Source organism: Malus sylvestris, chromosome 16, assembly GCF_916048215.2.
Source record: "Malus sylvestris chromosome 16, drMalSylv7.2, whole genome shotgun sequence".
In the NCBI taxonomy this organism is placed as follows: domain Eukaryota; kingdom Viridiplantae; phylum Streptophyta; class Magnoliopsida; order Rosales; family Rosaceae; genus Malus; species Malus sylvestris.
This window is the reverse complement of record NC_062275.1, coordinates 5,438,471-5,461,621: the sequence shown is the minus strand read 5'-3', so window position 1 is coordinate 5,461,621 and position 23,151 is coordinate 5,438,471. Positions and strand designations below refer to the sequence as shown.

The 23,151-nt window shown below is 36.6% G+C and overlaps 1 protein-coding gene and 2 long non-coding RNA genes across 51 annotated transcripts in view; 1 reads left to right on the top strand and 2 right to left on the bottom strand.

The window, feature by feature from the left end:
* LOC126606688 (disease resistance protein RPV1-like) overlaps positions 1 to 23,151 on the top strand; it is a 47,513-nt gene that overhangs the window by 955 nt on the left and 23,407 nt on the right. Inside the window, exons 2-5 of one of the 12 annotated variants that reach the window (XM_050274060.1) lie at positions 1,037 to 2,141; positions 2,270 to 2,683; positions 2,817 to 4,391; positions 4,493 to 5,326. The exons of 2 other annotated variants lie outside the window; for them this stretch is intronic. In XM_050274060.1, the coding sequence (XP_050130017.1) occupies positions 1,037 to 2,141; positions 2,270 to 2,683; positions 2,817 to 4,391; positions 4,493 to 5,185 (3,787 nt within the window). In that variant the 3' untranslated portion in view covers positions 5,186 to 5,326. Of the gene's footprint in view, positions 1 to 1,036; positions 2,142 to 2,269; positions 2,684 to 2,816; positions 4,392 to 4,471; positions 5,327 to 20,648; positions 21,233 to 21,852; positions 22,898 to 23,151 lie in introns of those variants that run through there. 9 more of the 12 variants (XM_050274058.1, XM_050274061.1, XM_050274066.1 and 6 more) reach the window with 9 other exon arrangements.
* Positions 4,100 to 23,151, bottom strand: part of LOC126606714 (uncharacterized) — a 41,485-nt gene continuing 22,433 nt past the window's right edge. Inside the window, exon 2 of the long non-coding RNA XR_007617338.1 lies at positions 4,100 to 4,271. This is a non-coding gene — a long non-coding RNA (uncharacterized LOC126606714). The remainder of the gene's footprint in view (positions 4,272 to 23,151) is intronic.
* Positions 7,717 to 18,494, bottom strand: LOC126606712 (uncharacterized). Of its 38 annotated transcripts, XR_007617313.1 has the most exons (15): positions 17,945 to 18,456; positions 17,355 to 17,477; positions 17,016 to 17,095; positions 15,898 to 16,390; positions 15,545 to 15,625; positions 15,090 to 15,110; positions 14,918 to 14,963; positions 14,326 to 14,455; positions 12,110 to 12,197; positions 10,839 to 11,503; positions 10,644 to 10,741; positions 9,568 to 9,628; positions 9,357 to 9,432; positions 8,412 to 8,541; positions 7,717 to 7,955 (listed from the first exon to the last, which is right to left on the bottom strand). It is a non-coding gene; the product is annotated as an uncharacterized LOC126606712 (long non-coding RNA). The 38 variants fall into 38 exon arrangements; XR_007617309.1 differs by lacking the exon at positions 17,016 to 17,095 and having other exon boundaries at positions 17,355 to 18,165; positions 18,258 to 18,494; XR_007617310.1 differs by lacking the exon at positions 17,016 to 17,095 and adding an exon at positions 11,817 to 12,036 and having other exon boundaries at positions 17,355 to 18,457.

The following is a 23,151-nucleotide window of genomic DNA, read 5'->3' as shown; positions in this document are numbered from 1 at the left end:
TAAACTCGCTCTGACAGAGGCTAACCATGTTGGCGGTCTCAAACCTGAGATCCAACGACCATAGGGAAGATGTGGTGGCTATGGTGCTATGGTGGATGCAAGTGAGAAGAGATAAGATTGAAGAGGCAACATAGAAGAGAGGATTGAAGAAGCGGGAGAGATCGATTTGTCTTGGCTGGACGGAGAAGGATAGAGGTGGTGACTATGGTGGATATAAGCGGCAAGGGATTGGAAAGGCAATAGAGAAAAGAGGATTGAAGAGGCAAGAGGGAAGGGAGAACACCGAATGGGAGAGAGGAGAGAGAGGGAGAGAGAGACGGGAGTGATGATCCATAAAATAAAAAGTCTAAAAATACATTTTTTGTGTTTTCAACAAATAGTCCTTGTTTTCAGATATTTTTGAGTTATGATTTTGAGAATTGTATTCAAATCCATTACCAAACAAAGATTTTAAATTTGTGATTCAAAACTTATTTTTGACTTAATGTTTAAGGTTTTTTGGAGTCTTTTGGAAGTGTGAATTAAATAAGTTAATCTTACGGCCTAGTTGACTATTTGTTTATTCATATTCATATATAATATGGTTTGAGTTTTGGCTGCAGCTTGCATTTGGATTTGGGGATTTGTCAAATCTCAGTTTTATGTAATGTCTTCTTCTTCCCAATTAACTATCCTTTTCATTCAGGTTACAATTTAAAGTTTCACACTACAATTACGGTTGAAAAATAAGTCAAAATAACTAAGATAAAGATTATGGCACAAAACCGAGCGCAGAGGCATTTTGGAAGTCATACAGCGGCCCCATTCCGTAGGATAAAGCTTTGTTGTTGTTGTATGATTGAAGCAAAATGTTAATCAAATTACGTTGGTCATAGTTTTTTCTTTCATTTGATCACATGATTCCTCTCTTGGTTAGTTTGCTTCATGTCTTTGAAATTTTAATCCAAAAGATTAGAGGTGTAAAAGCTAAAGTGATCTTTTGTGCTCATCACCCCAAGAGCCAAACTAATGTAGTTGTGGCCATGTAATTTGACAGCAAGGAAGCAGAGGTGGTTCAGGGGTTGGTCAAAAAGGTTTTGAATGAAATAAGGAAAACCCCGGTAGGTCTTGCTTCCTACACAGTGGGACTTGATTCTCGAGTTGAAGATGTGATGAGGTTGTTAGATGTTCGATCCAATGGCGTTCGAGTGCTCGGAATTCATGGCATGGGTGGTGTTGGCAAGACGACTCTTGCCAAGGCCCTTTTTAACAGACTTGTTGCTAACTTTGAGCATCGCGGCTTCATCTCAAATGTTAGAGAAACTTCTGCAGGACACGAGGGGTTAGTATCGCTTCAAAACAGACTTATCGGTAGTCTTTCTACTGCGAAGATGCCGGTAAATGAACTTAACGCTGGTATTTCTGCAATAAAAGCGACCGTGTACGAGAAGCGAGTTCTTATTGTTTTGGATGATGTTGATAATGTAGAGCAACTAAGTGCTTTAGTTGGCAACAGAGACTGGTTTTATGAAGGAAGCAGAATCATTGTTACCACAAGAGATAGAAGTGTCTTGCCCGATCATCTTGTGAACAAGTTGTATGAGGTCAGGGAGTTGGATTTGTCTCAGGCGCTTGAACTGTTTAGTTACCATGCATTGCGAAAAGAAAAGCCCCCTGATGATTTCCTGGCCCTTTCCGAGCAAATTGTGTCTCTCACAGGTGGGCTACCGTTGGCTCTTGAAGTATTCGGCTCTTACCTATTTCATCGGAGGAGAATAGAGGAATGGAGAGACGGTCTACAGAAACTGAAACATATTCGTCCCGGCAATCTTCACGATGTGTTAAAGATAAGTTATGATGCTCTAGACGAGCAAGAGAAGTGTATCTTCCTAGACTTTGCATGTTTATTTGTGAAAATGAATATGAAGAGAGAAGATGCAATTGACATACTGAAGGGTTGTGGTTTTGATGGTGAGATAGCAATTGCTGATCTCACCGCAAAATCTCTCATGAAGGTTTATGAAAGCGGTATGCTGTGGATGCACGATCAAGTTAGAGACTTGGGAAGACAAATCGTTAGACATGAAAGCGTAGTAGATCCTGGAATGCGTAGTAGACTTTGGGATCGTGATGAAATCTTGAATGTCTTCAAGGATGATAAGGTGCAGAATCCACTATTGTACTTTTATTGTTCACATATTCATGTGACACAATTTCTAGATTAGATGTATAATTGTCTTGATATTTCTTCACTCAGTTTCTTATATATTTTTTGATACCTTGACAACAGGGAACAAGATGTATACAAGGGATAGTCTTAGACTTCGAATCATCGATAAGGAGGGTGTGGGATCCAAGTGGTGAGAGAGTTTCGAGGGACAACTTTCGAAAAAGCCCCAGTTTTTGCTCTGCAGTAACATACCTAAAGGAAAGGCGCAAAGCATATCTTCAAAATCAAGCAGAGAAAAAGAGAAAGGTTGTAATTTGCTCCAAACCCCTTGGAGCAATGGTCAATCTTAGACTTCTCCAAATTAATTTTGTGAATTTGGAAGGGAAGTTCAAGTTTCTTCCAGCTGAGTTGAAGTGGTTACAATGGAAAGGTTGTCCTATGAAATTTCTTCCTTCTGATTTTTCCCCTCGGCGACTTGCTGTCCTTGATCTTTCAAATAGCAAACTTGTAAGTTTGTGGCGCGGGCGTAACAAGGTATGCTTCATTATTTGATCAATCATCTGCTTTATCCTTTTCTATCCTACTCTTTGGTATCTGCTTTACACTTTTATGATTTTCTGAGATAGTTTTGTCTGTAATACAAAGAGTGATTTTGATTGTATTCCAGGTGCCAGAGCAATTGATGTTCTTGATTCTACGCGAATGCTCTTATCTAACTGCTATACCTGATTTATCTGGTAACCGCGCCTTGGAAAAGATTGTTCTTGAGCTATGTGTTAATCTCAATAAACTTCATGACTCGGTTGGGAATTTGAATACATTAGTCCACTTGAACCTGAGAGGTTGTTCGAACCTTATTGAACTTCCCAGTGATGTATCTGGCCTGAGAAAACTTGAGAACCTAATCCTCACCGGTTGCTCAAAATTGAAAAAACTGCCCAGCAACATGGACAGCATGATATCATTGAAAGAGCTTCTCCTTGACGAGACAGTGATAGAAAGTCTTCCTGAATCTATCTTCAAGCTTACGAAACTTGAAAGGCTCAGCTTGAACCGATGCAAATTCTTGAAGGGGCTACCTGAGTTGATAGGAAAGTTGTGTTCTCTCAAAGAAATATCCCTTAATGATTCAGCTTTAGAAAGACTACCCGATTCATTTGGATCTTTGGCAAACCTTGAGAGACTAAGTTTGCTCTGGTGTAATTCACTGACCACCATTCCAGATTCCATTGGACACCTGAATTCGTTAGTGGAATTTCTTACTTATGCTAGTCCTATCAAAGAACTGCCTGCGTCCATTGGTTCATTGTCAAACTTGAGGGAGTTATCGGTGGGACGCGGCGATTTTATGAGAGTATTGCCTGATTCAGTTGCAGGTTTAAATTCTCTAGCTGTGCTACAAATAGATGAGACATTGATCACAAATCTCCCACATGAAATCGGTGCCTTGAAAACACTTGAGAAGCTTGAGATGAGGAAATGTGGATTTCTTAGATCATTACCTCAGTCAATCGGAAGCATGAGGGGACTAACTGCTATAGTCATAACCGATGCTTCTATCACAGAGTTGCCAGAATCAGTAGGGATGTTGGAAAATCTTACCGTGTTGCGCTTGAACGGATGTAAACAGTTACGCAAGCTTCCAGCTTCAATAGGACAACTCATGTCCTTGCACAGATTGCAGATAGCAAATACTGCGGTAACAGAACTACCTGAGAGCTTTGGAATGCTTTCTAGTTTGATGGTTTTAAAAATGAGAAAGAAGCATCAAAAGAGGGAACACACAGAAGAGATCAATTTTATACTCCCATCTTCTTTCTCAAATCTGTCCTTGCTATATGATCTGGATGCTCATGCTTGTAATATATCTGGAAAAATTGTTGATGATTTCGAGAGGTTGTCATCACTCGAAACCTTGAACTTAAGCCGCAATAGTTTTTGCAGCCTTCCAGCCAGTCTCAGGGGACTGTCCGTTCTTAAGAAGCTTTTGTTGTCTCATTGTAAAAAGCTCAAGTCTCTGCCTCCGCTTCCCTCGAGTTTGGATGAAGTGAATATTGCAAACTGCACCTCGTTAGAAAGTATCTCTGATATTTCAAACCTGCAAAACTTGGTGGAGCTGAACCTAACAAGTTGTGATAAAGTTGTCGATATTCCAGGCCTTGAATGCTTGAATTCCTTGGTGAGGTTGTATGCGAGTGGTTGCAATGCTTGCTCATCAGTTGTTAAGAAAAGACTTGCTAAGGTCCTCTCTCTCTCTCTCTCTCTCACACACACACACACACACGCTCATGCACGTGTATAGAAATTATAACTCAGTCATAGGTTTGGAAATTTTTGTTGCAGAGCTACTTGAGGAAAATACGCAATCTTAGCATGCCAGGAAGCAAGATACCAGACTGGTTTTCTCAAGATGTGGTTACATTCTCCGAGAGAAAAAACTGCGTTCTCAAAAGCGTGATCATAGGCGTCGTAGTCTCTCTCAACCAGCTAATACCAGATGAAATAAGAGAAGAACTCCCTGCAATAGTGGACATTCTAGCAAAGATCCTCGTAGTGGATTTTCCTACCTTCACTTCAGCATTGAACTTACGGGGAGTACCAAACACAAATGAAGACCAATTTCACTTGTGCCGATACCCGACGTGTCATCCCTTGGTTTCTCAGTTAAAAGAAGGTTATAAGATACATGTGACGAGGAGAGATCCGCCATTGATGAAGGGCGTCGAGCTGAAGAAGTGGGGGATTCGTTTGGTCTACGAAGATGATGATGATTACGAGGGAGATGAAGAGTCATTAAATGAAAGCCAGCAATCCTTGTCAGAAAAACTGGCCAAGTTTTTCGGCTCGTTTGAAGAAGGTGACTGCACCTGCACTCCTGAATCCAGTTCTAGTGCACATGAAGAAATAGTTCAAGAAACCAATACAAGTGAACGACGATTATCATTATATGATCGAGGGTACTTCATTTCTTGCTTCGTAGTGCTCCCTCTCGTCTTTCTGTCATTGAGTTGGTTATGGCGGTGGCTATCAACTTAAAGTGTCTAGTGTCCTTCTGCGCTCGAGGTTCTGTATTTGATTCTCCCCTCCATTATCGCTTTTATCAAAAACAGTCTGGTATCCTTCTGCTCTGTGAAACTTTAAAACTTTTATATAAATGTGTGGGATCCATTAAGAAGACGCTTTGATATTGGTCTGCTTTTCAAAAAAAATATTTCTATTGTTGTGTGAGAATAAGTAGCTGTAAAATAAAGATGTTAATTGTTTGGTTTTTTTTATTTTTATTTTTTAGTAAAAGTGTTTTTAACAAAAAAAAAAGTCATATAAATTAGTGTGAATATGTTAGATGACTAAAAAATATATGATATTTAATGTGATATAATAATTATCAAAGAGAATAATGTAGGGGTAAATATTGTAATTTTGTAAAAGATGTGGGGGCATGCTTGCCATTTACAAGTCTCTTTGCGACGGCTCCTTGAATTAGACCCAGAACTTTAGCATCCTTCATAAGTCTCTCTGGGAGAGTCATCTTCCCAACATTGATTCTTCATTTTCTTTCTTCTTCACATCAGATTCATCATCCTTCTCCGAATCTGAGCTCTCAAACCCCTTTTCAACAAGATCCCACAACCCGTGAGACTTGAAAATGGTTTTCATCCTTGTACTCCAAAACTCATAGTTATCGCCATTGAAGATCGGTGCTCTCAACTCGCTACTACCAGACCCTGCCTTGTTAAACTTAGGTCACATACAACTCAAGCTCAATTTCGAGTTTCTTGGTAGTTCCTTCACATATCCAAATGCCTAGTATCAATTGATCAAACTTGGCTCTGAGGCAATGTTAACATTCATAAGATTGTTATCTTATATATGAAATCAATCAATGAGAATTGGAGATTATGAATTCTGGAATTCAAATGAAGTTGCAGAGAGAAGAAGAAAATGGAAAACGTGCTTCTACATTCATTCCTTCTCACGCACACACTGTACACTTGAATACCGTTAGAAAGAAGAGAGAGAATGGAATATTCTCTCATTACATCATGTAAATCTAACCATCCATTTCATCTATCATATGAGATTGTGACACCAGACATAAACCATCACTTGCCCTAAGATTACATCTTAGCTACACACTTGGACTGTGATCCAAGGGCTTACAGTAAAACTGAATTTTACGCTTAACCTCTCAACAATTCCAGCAATTACACTTCCACACCAACATTATATATATATGATATGAGAAAATTTCCTTCTTAATGAAATTGTGATTTCACTGTTCCTTAAAGGGGTACAATTCAGGCAATGCAACGCGTGAGAAGGGATTTAACTTTGACGATCCTAAAGCTTATGCGAGGAGGTTGGAGGAATGAGCCTAATCCTGATCTTTGTAAGGTAGACTTTTTTATTTGTCAGAAGTATATCGAAATATTCTCGTCATCGTTACTGAGGTGTGGAGCTTCATGCAGCATACTAGATGTTGGAAGTTCTTTTTCTCCTTTTGTTTTAGGGGATTATGATAGCTGTTTGCACTCTGTTGAAGTTTTTATCTTTGCCATCTTGTTTTTTTCTAGTATAACAATATATTTTACACTTAAAAAGAAGGAGAGGTATTTTCAAATCTAGCCGTTGTATTTTGAGTCCAACGATATTGATTAATTTAATTAAACTACCGTTGAATTTGAATCCATTATTCCAAATAAAGAGATAGGCCCCTAAAAAGGGGCTAATGCCACTTCTAACCGAAGGGGCTATGTTAAGCTCCATTCCTATTATAGTTCTGCAAGAAATTATTTTTTAATGAATACTGTCAGACCATATTTATATCCCATCTCTAACCAGAGGTGGCTATTTTTTAGCCCCTCAATAATTTATTATTTTTTAAAGTTTGTTCTTCAATTTTATTGGTTAATTGAAATAAGCTACCATATTAAAATAAGGTTTTTGAACATATTTTGAGTGTCACTTGTTGCTAAATGAATAAAGCTCATGACATATTTTGAGTGGCGCTTGAAGATGTGGCCATTTGAAAATTATTAAAAAAATTAAAAGAAAGTTTATTGGAAGAGGTAAGAGAGGAGTGTGCATAAAAAGAGTGTTTGATGTCAATAGCAGGTGAATAATTGAAATAAAATGAAATAAAATAGTATGAAATGGTGAAAATGATATGAGAAATAGTGTAGAAACTAGTAATAGGCCCGCGCGCTGCTGCGGGACTTGAATGCACCAGCCTTAACAACATGAATAAGACACATTTAACATGAAAAAAATTCAACATAATCATGAACGAACAAAAGGGATAGCTGAGTGAACAGTGTTTGTAAGTAAAACAGCTTAGATTTTATATACATTCAACCAAGCTAATTACAAAAGATGTGATTGTAAAAAATGTTCTGCTTCACTGAGAAACAAAAGCAACATGCATTTTACATATAAGACATCTGATATTAAACCTAAAATCATGTAATTCTATATGAAGTGGAGAATAATGCAGAAAGATGGTTTTCTATAGTGCTGCCAATGACAATTAATTTCTCATGAAAAAAAAGAAAAGAGAAACCCAGGTATAAAAGAATATTATTTTTTATAGTTGCAAACATTATGAATTCCAAAAAGAAAAACTAAGATAACACTTCAATCACAGATCTAAGCATCTAAACGTGGCAACCCAGATACCATTCAAGACATTGCTCAGCATCATGGATAAACTAACCTATCTGTGTCCCTGTGCTCACTGCATGTCATATACACCCGACCAACTGGGCATAGGAGCATAATGAGGAAAACTTTCAGCACCACTCTGTACCTGAAAAATGAGGGAGGAACTAATTAAAGCGTTCCTCACTTGGAATAAATAATGCATGCATAATAGCCAGATGGACATCGCGCATATAAATTGTTGTGGCAATAATTTGCAATAGAAAACGTAGTCAAAAATAAGATAGACGAAATACCAACATTGCAATGGTATTTTTTTCTTCCATTCGATTGTACTGAAGCATGCATCTTAAATTAGGTACTACGTGAGGTCTCTATAATGAAATGGGAGATTGAAATACACTCAAGGAAACTGAAAATTCAAATATGCACACGCTCGATAGTGTATCTTCACAACCAAAAGAAACGTTTATATATACGACATATGTTTGACATTGTTTTTCCCCACTCAAATCGTCTTGAGAAAATTTGACTACTAAAAACTACAAAACTTTGATTAAAGAATCAAATAGAATAGCATGAGAAAGTTATTATTACACCATACCTGACTTTTTTGCATATAAAAACACCTGTATTTCACCTGATTTTGTAATGAAATACAGATGCTTGTAGTTCACCAGTACATAGCTGCCTGTCATTTGTTTTCTTCTTCGGGTTCAAGATCCTTATATTGTCTGAGACGTGAAAGAATTAGAAATTGTATACAGTTTGATAATGAAACATGTAATGTGATTATGTGACAACAATGCACTCCTCTCTCAGAGAGATAAACAAAGATATCAAAAACAGAGAGACAATGTTAAGATAAACAGAAAGGCAATGTCACATTGTTTTGCATGATCTTGAAAATTGGGGATAAGGTATTCAAAGTGCTAATAAACACGTGCAAATGGGGATAAAAAAGGGGATAAATTGAAAAATATATATGCTCTTAATCGAGAACTTCATCAAATAAACAATAAAATCTAATGTAATCTGTCCAAAACCAAAGAGAGTGATAATTTGAAGGCACTATAATGTCTTGGGCATCGCATACTTGCGGTATATGATTGATGCATCTGTTGCTCAATCAAATCATTTGCTTGGCTAAAAAAGTAATTTTTACAATAAATAGATTCGCATCCAATTTATGAGAAATCATGCAAAAGTAAATGTAAATGATAACGGAATCATGAATGCGAATAAGAAACACAAACATGCCAAAAAGAAAACCTACTATAGTGTGTCAAGTTACTTGCAAAATAATTTTTTATGACATCATCCATTTCGCAATACTTTAAAAAAATTTCGTTTGAAAAAGCTTTGCTATGATTTTTAGGTTTGGGAAAAATAATACCATAAAAATAAAAAAACAATTACTAAAAATCATGGCCTGTTAATAGCAAAATACACTCCTCAACAATGTATATGAACATGTGAGTTGAAAATTTGAAATATTCAACAACTAAAAGAAAGAAGCAAAATCAGAAGAAAAGAAAGAGATACTCACTCAAAAATAAAGATGTAATAATGCCAGGCTTCTTCTCCTCGGCATCCAGAATTCCATTGTTGTCTCCATCTTCAACCTTCAATGTATTTAAAATATGAAATGGTAAAAACCCAGAAGAAATCATTACATAAAATAAAATTATCCAAGTAAAATTAAAGGATGGATAGAAAAGAAATGAAGGCAGTTTATTCGGACTTAATTAGAGACTTACTGAATAAGCTTGAAATCTATCTCACACATCTCTTAAACTTCAACCCCTATCCTCCTTGCCTCTGTAATATGCACACATATAGAAAAAGAAATCAACTTTAGAACCTGCATTGATACATATCTTGTGTGAGTAGGTCTTTCCTGCTTTTCCCCAATCAATCATGCATATCAAAGAAACGAAAAAGAAGGAAATCACCCATATATATAATACTTTAAGTTTAAATGCATCCCAATTTTGGGTTCCAACGTCACAGAAAGAATGTCTTATACATAATTTAACAGTACCCCTGGCATCGGTCCATCCATTCGTATTAATAGTTATTGTCTGCACAAACCTCAATTACCTTACAATCCATCATTATTGACATAAAGTTCATACAATATGGGACATCATGACCTCTCTTTGGCCAGCACCAGTTTTTCCAAAATGAAATCAACTATTATTGGATTAATTATGGGTCCATCTGGCCAATTCATTGAATTCGCAGACCCAAAAATTTCACCAATTAACTGAATTTACATACAAATGGGAGAAGTACAAAAACAAAGACAATGGCATAAATTATACCATAAAAATTACACTACGAAAAATTTAGAGACCAAAATCCTTGTTAACAGAATTTATTCACATTAAAAGACACAATTTCGGTTCAAAAAACTATCAAATTTAAACTTTGATATCATATGATAAAAGGAAAACTAATGAAAAGGGCTTGAAAACTTTGAGTTTTAATGATAAGGACAAAATAAAGGGTAAAGTGAATAGTACCAGGTTTGACTTTTTAGTGTAAAAATATGGTTTTTCGTTAAAGTGAACAGTACCGTGGGCTTTTCGTTAAAACTCCCTATGATAAAATCTTAATTAAACTCACAATCTCAAGAAGTTGAAACCATGTTAAGTAAAAGAAACAAATTGAAAAAAATTAAGATGTAAATATTGATAAGAACAACAAAAGTGGCAAATACATTATACACAGATAGGACCATGAAATATCGGAACCAGCAGCAACAAATAGAATTAAGAAGAAAAAGGATTAGCAGACTTAATAAATGAGAAATAGGATAAGAGGTACAAACCAATGATACGAACTCAGTTTTTCCACTATGAATAAGAGATCCAGTGGCATAACCTAACATTAGGTAGAATCAATGCTGGTTGATTGAATTTTCATTCCCTGAAAATTCAGAAAATGACGTGTTTTGATCTGCAGATAGAAGCTTTCTATATATAAAAAAAAAATATGGAGACATGATGAGGTTCAGAAACCAAACCATGTCGGTAAAATCCTCTTGGCAGGTTGCTCAAGGTTGATCTCCTAGCCCTTGGACCAGTCAGGAGACTTGGCCTCCTGCTTTCAAGTTTGGAAGGGAAGTAAAAGGTTCAGCCAATAAGTAAAAGAACTGATTCAGAGGATAGAATCAAAATTTCAAAAATATTATTTGGTGCGATTAAAACTGTTCCCAATGATAAAATGAATAAAAAAAATCCATTGGAATAAAAGAAAAAGAATGATTAAAATTATTCACAACCCTTGCTGTTTTTACCTAACCATTTGTAGGATCCATAAAGGGCCAAAAAAGGTTTTTTACTTCTCCTCTAGTCCCATAAATTTGGATTCCATCTCGTCCAAGCAAACTAACAATCATTACTATACTTTGTTTTAGCATGCGAACACAAATCTCAAAAAAAATAGATAATTCATTTACAAATTTAAATTCAATTTTTATATCTCGATATATTTGTTTGTTAAACTCAGTGATCAAACTTCAAACTCATGCCTTCCAAAAAGAAAAGAAAATGAAGAAGAATCGAAAGCACTTCCCATTCCAAGGAAAGAGCAGCCATTATTAGGATCCAAAACTCATTCTTTAGTCTCCTCATCTGAAGCTATATATAATCATTGAACAAAAACGTTTAACGTCCAGCAGAAAGCAAACTGCAATAAAAATTTCAAAAAAGCAAAATAATGCGCAGATAATTGACAGCTGCAACAAACAAAAAATAAAAAAATCAATTGCAGATTGAAGGAAAAATCGAGACCGCAATCGAAACTCATGCTTGTATGGGTAATTAATTGTAGATACCGAATCATCAAAAGCCACTTGTCTACACCAAATTGCATACAAAAGATATTGGGGCAACTCAGATTGCGCAATGAAAAACAAAGTCAAACTACGACGTAGATGTCTATCGGAATTTCATTCAAAGAATGATTAAATAAAGACAATGGCATGCCAAAGATTAAATACCCTAAGCGACAGTGTCAGCCATGAGCTTCCCTCTGTGAGAGCACAGGGGTGTAACTGCAAAAGAAAGCCGGAGACTGAGGGCAGACTGTAATTTCGTCAAAAAGGAGGAAGAGTACAAAGGAGAAGTGATAGCAATAAGCGTACACGCCAAGGACGAAGTAAATATGTATTTGTGATTGGGGTTAAGCTGCTGCCAGCTTTGTATAGTGTAATAATGCAACTGCAAATAGACCAAGTTACTGCTACTAAAATCTTTTGCAAAATCATAAAACTCTTAACAGTTTGAACCCTACCGAAAAGTTTATATGAGTTAAAGAACAGTCGTACTTAAGTGCAGCAAGATCATAAGCTCTTGCAGCTTCTCCTCCATATCAGAACCACCTGCAGTCCAAATTAACCAAGATTCAAGGCCAAAGCAAGAACAAATTAGTGATAATTTAAACTAAAATCCCTAATTATTGTTGCAGAGAGAATTCATATCAAGATTAACTACATTATTTGATTCGAATGGAATCCAAACGCAGCATAAACATGAAAGGTAAAAAATTAATACCAAAAGTCACATTTAAGCAGCAATTAATAGCATAAATCAGATTTTAGTGGCATGGACCAAAATAATTCAGTAAAAAAGAAACAATCCCAAACAAATAGAAAGAACTGGAGAAACAATTCGAAACAAATCTTTGGAAAGCAACCCCATCCCTCCCTCACCCTCTCTCTCTCCAATTCCAACTTCTCCCTACATCTCTCTGTCTATAATAGATGTGCAGTTTTATTAATCTTTGTTGCCGAAGCATGCAAGATAGTGAAAAGATTGTTTATCTAAGAAAAAAAAGGGCACATTGTCCATCATAGAAAGCAAGCGTGGAAGGAGAAGAAAATTAATCATAATCCAGAATATATATTCGGAATGCTGGTGTATAAAACATAAATTTCAAATTATATCTAAGCTAATTAAAATGCCAAACCCTTTCAAGTAAGCTTGGCAGCCACTGATCAGGGTGTGTTACAAATAAGAAAAACAGAACCAGATGAACAACCAAATGTAAGTTGTAATCTGCAGAAGATTAATACCTTCACTAACTAAACGAACCAAGAATGAAAACATCCAAGATTAATACCCTCCCGTCAACCCCCCTCTCCACCTGCAACCCATCAACCCCTCTGTGAACCATGCCTCTGACCCCTGCGTTCTTCCCTCTGTGCAAGCCCATACTCACCAACTCCCTCAATCAACTCTCTCTCTCTCTCTCTCTCTCTCTCTTTCTCTCTCTCTCTCTCTCTCTGCCTTCTCTGTCCGTGAATCCCTGTGCATCAATAATCTGAAAACCCAGTTCGATTTTTCATTGCTCGGATGGAGAAAATTGAGGAATGAAAGAACAAATTAGGGCTAGGACTAAAGTTGAGAGAGATGGAGAGTTGGGAGAAAGGGAGACTCTGAAAGAGAGTGAAAGAGAAAGGGCTAGAGAGAGGAGTGTGACAGAGATGAGAGGAAAACACGGGATGGGATTGCCAATCCCTGAAATCACTCTCCCTACCCCCAAATACCTGAAATCTCTCCTTCTCACACTGTCGCCCTCCCACTCACCCATGCCAGGATCGGCATGGCTTTGTCTGTGCCGAAGACAGAACGAAGTGACGGGGCAGTCTCATGATAAAAAGACGATTCTACCCCTCCATCTCATCATCCTCACCGTGGGATCTGAAGATGAGATGGGCAGTCTCGTCATTCAACACAATAAAAAAAATTTGAAGCAGAGCAATCCTGGTAAAACCGTAAATATTTTGAAATCTGGTCAGAGACAAAATTAACCTCCTAACTTTTAAAAACTACCTTCCAACCCAGCCCCAAATCCCACGGTTTTGTTGTAAATAAAGCAAAATCGAAGGGGGAGGAATTGACCTCAAAAGACAAAATTACCCTCCTAACTTTTAATAACTACCTTCCAACCAAGCTGATTACAAAAGATATAGTTGCAAAAAATGCTCTGTTTCCTGAGAAACATAAGCAACATGCAATTTAACACTGAAAATAAATCAAGAATCCAAAATAAAAATGAAAATTTCATGCCTCTAAGTTTCTGGGTTTTACTGTGGAATCCAATTGAAAACCACTAAAAAAGGGGAAAACTAACCATAACACGTTAGACAACGCAAGCAAAAGAAGGATTTCAGCGGAATTGAAAAAGGCAGAAATTAACAACCAAAATCCATTTAATCATACAACCAAAACCCATTTAATCATACAACCAAAACCCAATACCCATTTAATCATACACCAACGAAAAATCTAAACACAGAGTCACAAATTAACGAACTGAAAACCCACAAAAAGAACCTAAAAGAAAAGGAAACTGACCTTAAAACAAAGAACAATACACAGAACAGAGAGATGCATCCCCAAAATATGAGAAAACGAAACAAATAAAGGAACCCCCAAAACCTGACCTAACAGTGCAACAAAATCAAGAAATAATTCACAGCAAAAAGAACGCAGCAGCCAAGATACCATTCAAGACAGGGCTCAGCAACATGGATGAACTAATCTATCTGCGTCTCTGAGCTCACTGCATGTCATATACACCCAACCAACTGAGCATAGGAGAATAATGAGGAAAACTTTCAGCACCACTCTGTACCTGAAAAATGAGGGAGGAACTAATTAAAGCGTATCCTCACTTAGAAGAAAATAATGCATGCATAATAGCCACATGGACATCGCGCTTATAAATTGTTGTAGAGATAATTTGCAATAGAAAACGTAGTTATAAATAAGATATATGAAATACCAACATTGCAATGGTTTTTTTTTTTCCATTTGATTGTACTGAAGCAAGCATCTTAAATTAAATACTACGTGAGGTCTCTATAATGAAACAGGAGATTGAATACACTCAAGGAAACTGAAAATTTAAATATGCAAACACTTCATAGTGTATCTTCAGAACCCAAAAGAAACGTTTATATATATTACATTTGTTTTGACATTGTTTTTCCCCACTCAAATCGTCTTGAAAAATTTGACTACATTGAGAATACGCAAAAGAGTACTTAAAACCAAGGGTGAATTCAGCACTCTAAATAAGTGGAAGCATTTGTACCTCAAATGAATTTACAGCTTAATTTTGCTTGCTGAAAAATCTTGACCTACAAAACCAAATTACATTTATCAACAAAAAGGAATCCATTCAAGTCAGCTCTATTTAGATTATAATACCTCTCAGTTTAAGAAAACAAATACAATACAGAAAAAGCAAATATAATCCAAATTACCTTGATTTCCAGTCTGACAGGCTGTTAAAACATCGCAAAAACGAAGAAAACCAATCAGTACAAAATTAGAACACCAAATCTCAAATAATATTACAAACTCCGATATCTACTGAACTATGGGACAGTTAAGAACAACGATAAAATGGAGATATTACAGATTTTGATAATATAATTTTCTATAAGAAATTGTGTTAACAAAGATATTAGATGCTAATCCCAAAAGGGTCTGTTCCACCACTTAAAATTTGCAATACTAATTTTGAGCACTCAAATCATATTACAGTATATCACAAACTATGCCATCTGATAATCGAAAAATTTTAAGAAAATTCAAAATGAATACCATAATCTGAAATGTCCTAATTTTCTCAAACACTTTCTCAAAAGCCAAAAATAAAAACAAAACAAAACAAAACAAAAGGAGATGAATGAGAAATGAGAAATCGAGTAATTACCATGTCTGGATTTGGATGAGGCAGGAAGAGAAGCACTGATTGGCGCTCAGTCTTCCTGTTCTTCTTGTAATTTATGATCCCCTTTCAAATTTCAAAAACACAAAAACCACCCATACTTAATTCCCATAAAATAAAACTGGTATAAAAATTTAATAACACCTATAAAAATCCACCATGCATAGCTCTTTTAATTCTAACACAGAAACTTCATTTTAAATTAACATTCACACAATCCTAATCATTTGTGAATAACCATATTCTTATCATTATTTGAATATATCTTCCTATGTATAGGGTGAGCTCAAACCAGTCACTAAACTCGCTAATGTATTTAGTGATTAGGCTTGACTTACAATCTTCTTCAGTATCATCTCCATTCGGAATTGTTGGCGCATATCATAGCCACACCTCAGAAGCTATCCAATCTCTTCCCTGGATTGGATTTGATTGCCTCAGATTCTAACTTTTCAGCCGCACCCTTTGGAGTTTGGAGTTTATTTGGAAAACATCGTGGAGTCCAGTTGTGCGGGGAGATTCACGCAGATGCTACAGCGCGAGCCGTCAGATTTGAACAAAGTGGTGGTGGCGGCTGTCTAGAGGCAGAACAAAGCAAAAATTTAAACCATAATCCATCCGAAACATGCTCTCAGAATCAGAACAAAAAAAGACATGAAATCACAGGATTTAAGTGAATTAAGGCAGGGATGAAACTCATCTTACAGACGAAGAGCTGAGCAGCTCTGCAATTCATGGGCGCACCCCAACTCATACCGCCCCTGAAACCCCTACACCCTACACACACGTCCTGCACCCTCACTTTAGAATTCAACCCCAATATAATCAAACCTAAACAAAACCAAATTAGCCAAATTGGAATAGTTAGATCAAACAAAGATTTGAGCCAACCAATTACACAAATTAATCCATACAAAGAAATATGAAAATTTTGAGCCAACCAATTACACAAAGCAATCCATATAAAGATTTGAACCAAACAATTACACAAATTTCAGAATGAAGATTAAAATTTACAAAAAATCTATACAACTGACACCAAAAAACTTGCAATTTAGGAAATACCAAATTAACAAACCAGAAAACCCTAACAATCAGTGTTGTTAAAAGCAGGTGAATACATGGTCCAGCTCTTCATCAAAACATTTGCAGTTGGACTACAGAATAATCTAGCACAACTTAATTCTTGCAACATGAATGTCAATCTTCAAACGCAAAAGCATATTTAAGTAATGATTATTCACAGAAAAGCACATTTAACAAATGATTATTCACAGAAAAGCACTTTTACCAAATAATCAGGCAAGCAATTGAATTGTACTCATTCTAAAAACAACTAAAACAAAAGTTAAAATAAATAAACACATAGATAAGCTTAAGCACTTCTAGCATCATTTCCCTGAAGCTTATAAAATTATGTGGCCAAGAATTTGGGGAGAGAAAGAGATGCAGGAACCTTTAAGTGGAGTTGATGACGTGTTAAATTGGATTTGGAACTTCGAAACCCAGGCATGGTAGAACAACGTTGTGTAGATGCTGAGAGAAAAATGTACAACAACCAAACCCAATTCACCAAATGAAAAAATAAATTCTGGGTTATGACTACAGCAATTAAAAGAAAGTTTTAAATCCCTTTTTCAGATTTAGAAGCAAAAAAAATGGAGAACTACACAGCTAGGAAAATTTGAAATCAAAACTATTGGATCTGAAACTATTGCTCATAGATCCGTGAATGTTCGAACTCAAACAATAAAACCCAAATTAAATATTCAAAAATTGATTGAAAAGTCCTTACCTTGAGGAAGAAGATGAATGCCAACAACCAGAGACGCAAATTGGGAAAGGAAGGATATAGAAAGAGAAAATGACTGCACCCACCCTCTCTCTCTCTCTCTCCCTGTAATTGCACACCCAAACACTATGGAAAATACAACGGTCAGGTAAGGAATTGAATGGCAAATCCAACAGTGAGATAAGGAATTGTAACCTATATTTATATTAGAGATAAGCATAAATATAGGAAAAGATATATAAGATCTTCGAAAAGTGTAGAGAAATGAGTACCTATGCATGTATAGCACAATTTCTTGAAATGGTTGAAGAACCATTTCAATCAAAACAGAAAGGTATATGCAATTTTTAACACCCCATTTGACTGTGACATTCTACCACTAATTAAAATGGTAAAAGTGGGAGATTATATAAACCCAGCAAAGCTGACAGAAGAACATCTAGGGAAGGGAGAATGGGACCAGCCAAAGCAGACAACTTTGGAAACCCAGCCTCATGAAAATCCCATTTCTCCCTTGCAGCCAGAAGTAAAGAAAAACGGAAATCAGTCCCATTTCCCCTATGTTAGAATTACTGTTACAGTGAATGCAGCACCTCGGCCTTCCAGTGTTAGAATTAAAATCGTGATGGTCTGAGCTGCACAACGGCAATCGCATCCGCCTCCTCTTCCTCGACTCATGATTTGAATGCTTCGATTTCTGAGCTTCTTCTTCTTCTCTGGTTTTTAGGGTTCCTCCGACTTGGCGTATCAGACTTCTGAGCTTCTTCTTCTTCCATCATCGTGGTTCTGCAAGCCGCATGCTCTCTCTCCCTCTCTGCAAGTCGAAGCTCTCTCTCATAAAACCAAAATTACAATCTGAACGGAAATGAATTTTGTAAATAACGTGAAACCCACTCTCTCCCATACCTCCCTCAGCCATTCTCTCCTTACCAATCCCGTTTTCTCAAAAAGTGGACAAAATCCCTAAATCTCTCTCCCACTCAGTTGAAACCATGCTTTCTGCCCTCTCTCTCTCTCCATCGGAGGCATGGCCTCCCATCCCCGAAACCCTTGAATGACAGCAAACCTAAACCCACCCCAATCCGTCTCAAACGCAAAGGACAAAATTGCCCTTCCAACCCAGCCCCAATATCAGCACAAACCTGACGGCTTTGTTGTAAATAGCAAGAAATCGAGTGGCTCCCTGATAAGCCAAATGGACAAAATTACCCTCTGAAATTTTGAGAATTACCCTCCCACTCGGCTGGTATTGTTGCATGGCTTTGTTGTAAATAAAACAAAATCAAAACAAACGTGAACAGCGCCTGCCCTCCCCCCTACTTTAGAATAGATAATAATGCTTTAGGTATTTATAGGACGAAAATTAGAATTTTTTATTTTTATTTTTATTTTGTCTTAAAAAAAATCCAGCTAAGCCCAACTGAAGAGGCTAGTTGGCTTGCTAAAGATGGCCAGCCCCTGGTCATATGGTTGGATTTTTTGGCCCAGACCTCTGTTGGAAATGAGTTTTACGTAACAAATAGTTATCCTTTGACCTATGGTCCTATGATTGGCTCGGTTGGAGATAACATAAAAGAAGAACTACATTTAAGCAGCTTCTTTGACCAAATAATAACCTTGTAGGCCCTATATAATTATAACCCAAACATCGATTAGACTTCAGTGATAAATTTTTTAACAAATCCATCAAATTTTTAGCTCCATTGGAGGTGGCCTAAGTTACCAACTCTCCATCCAATCTATTATTATCCACCAGTGATTTAGCTCATGGTCAACAAGTCTTCCTTCATTGGTAACGGGTAACGTGGACAAGGTTGAAGAGTCTTCCATTCTATGTGCATGGTATATGGCATCAATAATGTCCATCTAGGGACCGGTGAGGCAGGCTCCTTCACACGAGGAATATTTTTATGGGTTCAAAATACGAAATAATACATTATGTGTTTTTATACAAGTAATTAGATATTTATATTAAAAAGTTAACAATTTCAAAAGTAAACTTTTGTACAACTTATATAATAACGGATGATGTAACACTGTATTATCGATATAATGAAAATTTTATGCTTCAGCGCAAGTTTGAAATATTCCTGTAATTTAGAATATTGTCTTTAAAAGAAAAACTGAAAATTTAACATTACCCTTGAAACTATATTTTCTTCTACTAAAAACCCATATCCTTTTGTTTTCTTGAATAAAGCACATTGACTAGCCTCCAACTAAACAATTTTTTTAATTAAGTTTGACTTTTCAAATTGTGTATTTTTCGAATGCCTAAACTACCCCTATTAATACTTGGATAGGGTATTTGGATCAGTTACTTGTTATATTCATTTAATTAATTTTATATATTTTACAAAATAATTCATGTCATTCATTTTTTATATTCAATGTCTTAACTTTCAAATTGTTATAATGTGCAGATTGAAAAATAATAATACTAATTTTATAATTTTGTGCATTAAATATATAAGTTAATTTACATACTAACACAACAATAAACCTAAAACAGCTTTGGCTAATACTCCAACCCCTAATACACAAAACAAGAGCTATATGTTCCGCGCAATTTTCACCTACAAAATAGTCTAATTTACCTATTCCATCAAACCAAAATTTAAAGGGTCTATTTTACTTCCAAATGGTCAACTTACCTACATGATTTACGTGCATTAGATTAAAAGTTTATTTAATTGCCTACAAGCACAAACCCTCAACATTCGAACATTATCTAATATTACTAATTTTTTTTTAATAATAGGTAAATTAATTTAAATGTAGGTAAATTAGTATAATATTAATAAGTAGGTAAATTAATTTAAATGTAGATAAATTAGTATAATATTTGTATATAGGTAATTACATGATTAAAAATGCAGGTAAATTAGTATAATATTTTATAAGTAGGTGAATTAATTTGTATGTAGGTAATTACATGATTCAAACAATATTATTTTTTCCGTACAAGATATGTCTTTTTTTTTTGTAATTTGGTAAATTAATTTATATATGTTGCTAATATATATGATACAAGAAAGGTAAAATATCCATATGGAGTTAATTGCTCATCATAATTAGGATGAGTAACAACATTTATTGACCAAATTAAGATTTTGTGGCATAAGTTGTAAATGTATTGTAATAGTTGGTCATATATTTGTTTACATGACAGTCTATTTGAAATTTGGGTTTTATTTGAATATTTAAATTTAGGTGGGTTTTTATTTGAGAAATAGGAGTTTGAAGGGGTTATATCTAAACAACCCAAAGAAAAACAAACAGATCCATTTAACGGTGATTTAAGTAAGCTCAGAGTAACTGTGCTCACATCTTAACTAAACGAACGGCCATAATGTTGAACGCGTAGACGCGCAAACAAGGCAAATGGCGGGAGAAGACGACGACGGCAACGCGGTTTCGTCAACCACGGGTGGCTTCCGGCTACGCTGGGACGTGTTCCTGAGTTTCAGAGGAGAAGACACCCGCTCAACAATCACGAAGAGCTTGTACGAGGCCCTCAAAAGCCGCGGCTTCCGAGTCTTCTTAGACGACGACGGTTTGGACCGCGGGGACGACATCGCCCCGAGCCTGCTGGAAGCGATCGACGACTCGGCGGCCGCAATCGTCGTCTTGTCGCGGAGATACGCCGATTCGAGGTGGTGCTTGGAGGAGCTGGCTAAGATATGCGAGAGCAGCAGGAGGTGTCTGATTCTGCCTGTGTTCTACCAAGTGGATCCCTCCGACGTCCGTCGACAGAGGGGCCCGTTTTCTGAACATTTTTCAGCTCACGAACTGCAGTATGGAAACGCCGTCGTCTCGAGGTGGAGGAGCGCCATGGCCATAGTCGGCGGCAAAGCCGGTTACGTTTGCAACTCCTCCAGGTAGTAATTAAATCAGTAATAGTACTAAACTTGATTCATAACTAATTTCTGTTAAAATCCCACTCAATCAGTTAAAGATCTGTTAAAACCCTAGCTAGCTAACAGCAGCATGCAGAAATTGCAATGATTAGGAATTTGATTATTTAATGTTTAAGGTTTTTTGGAGTCTATTGGAAGTATGAATTAAATAAGTTTGTATTACGGCCTAGTTGACTATTTGTTTATTCATATTCATATATAATATGGTTTGAGTTTTGGCCGCTGCATGCATTTGGATTTGGGGATTTGTCAAATCTCAGTTTTATATAATATCTTCTTCCCAAATATCTAAGATTAAAATTATGGCCCAAAACTGAGTGCAATGGTGTTCTGGGAGTCATATAGCGGCCCCATTCCGTAGGATAAAGCTTTGTTGTTGTTGTATGATTGAAGTAAAATGTTAATCAAATTAAGGTTGTCATAGTTTTTTCAATTGATCAAATGATTCCTCTCTTGGTTAGTTTGCTTCATGTCTTTGAAATCTCAATCCAAAAGATTAGAGGTGTAAAAGCTAAAGTGATCTTTTGTGCTCATCACCCCAAGAGGCAAACTAATGTAGTTGTGGTCATGTAATTTGACAGCAAGGAAGCAGAGGTGGTTCAGGGGTTGGTCAAAAAGGTTTTGAATGAAATAAGAAAAACCCCGGTAGGTCTTCCTTCCTACACAGTGGGACTTGATTCTCGAGTTGGAGATGCGATGAGGTTGTTAGATGTTCGATCCAATGGCGTTCGAGTGCTCGGAATTCATGGCATGGGTGGTGTTGGCAAGACGACTCTTGCAAAGGCCCTTTTTAACAGACTTGTTGCTTACTTCGAGCATCGCGGCTTCATCTCAAATGTTAGAGAAACTTCTGCAGGACACGAGGGGTTAGTATCACTTCAAAACAGACTTATCGGTAGTCTTTCTACTGTGAAGCGAGTTCTTATTGTTTTGGATGATGTTGATAATGTAGAGCAACTAAGTGCTTTAGTTGGCAACAGAGACTGGTTTTATGAAGGAAGCAGAATCATTGTTACCTCAAGAGATAGAAGTGTCTTGCCTGGTCATCTTGTGAACAAGTTGTATGAGGTCAGGGAGTTGGATTCGTCTCAGGCGCTTGAACCGTTTAGTTACCATGCATTGCGAAAAGAAAAGCCCCCTGATGATTTCCTGGCCCTGTCCGAGCAAATTGTGTCTCTCACAGGTGGGCTACCGTTGGCTCTTGAAGTATTCGGCTCTTACCTATTATATCGGAGGAGAATAGAGGAATGGAGAGACGGTCTACAGAAACTGAAACATATTCGTCCCGGCAATCTTCACGATGTGTTAAAGATAAGTTATGATGCTCTAGACGAGCAAGAGAAGTGTATCTTCCTAGACTTTGCATGTTTATTTGTGAAAATGAATATGAAGAGAGAAGATGCAATTGACATACTGAAGGGTTGTGGTTTTGATGGTGAGATAGCAATTGCTGATCTCACCGCAAAATCTCTCATGAAGGTTTATGAAAGCGGTATGCTGTGGATGCACGATCAAGTTAGAGACTTGGGAAGACAAATCGTTAGACATGAAAGCGTAGTAGATCCTGGCATGCGTAGTAGACTTTGGGATCGTGATGAAATCTTGAATGTCTTCAAGGATGATAAGGTACAGAATCCGTTATGATACTTTTATTGTTCACATATTCATGTGACACAATTTCTAGATTAGATGATAATTGGCTTGATATTTCTTCACTCAGTTTCCTATATATTTTTCGATACCTTGACAACTCTTAATATTTGGATCCAATATATATTTTTGAATGAATCATCTGCTGCAATTGCAGCAGAGTTTATATACACCTTTGTTACACACGCATGCAATAAACTAAAGGACTGGAAGTGGCATCCATGCTGTCC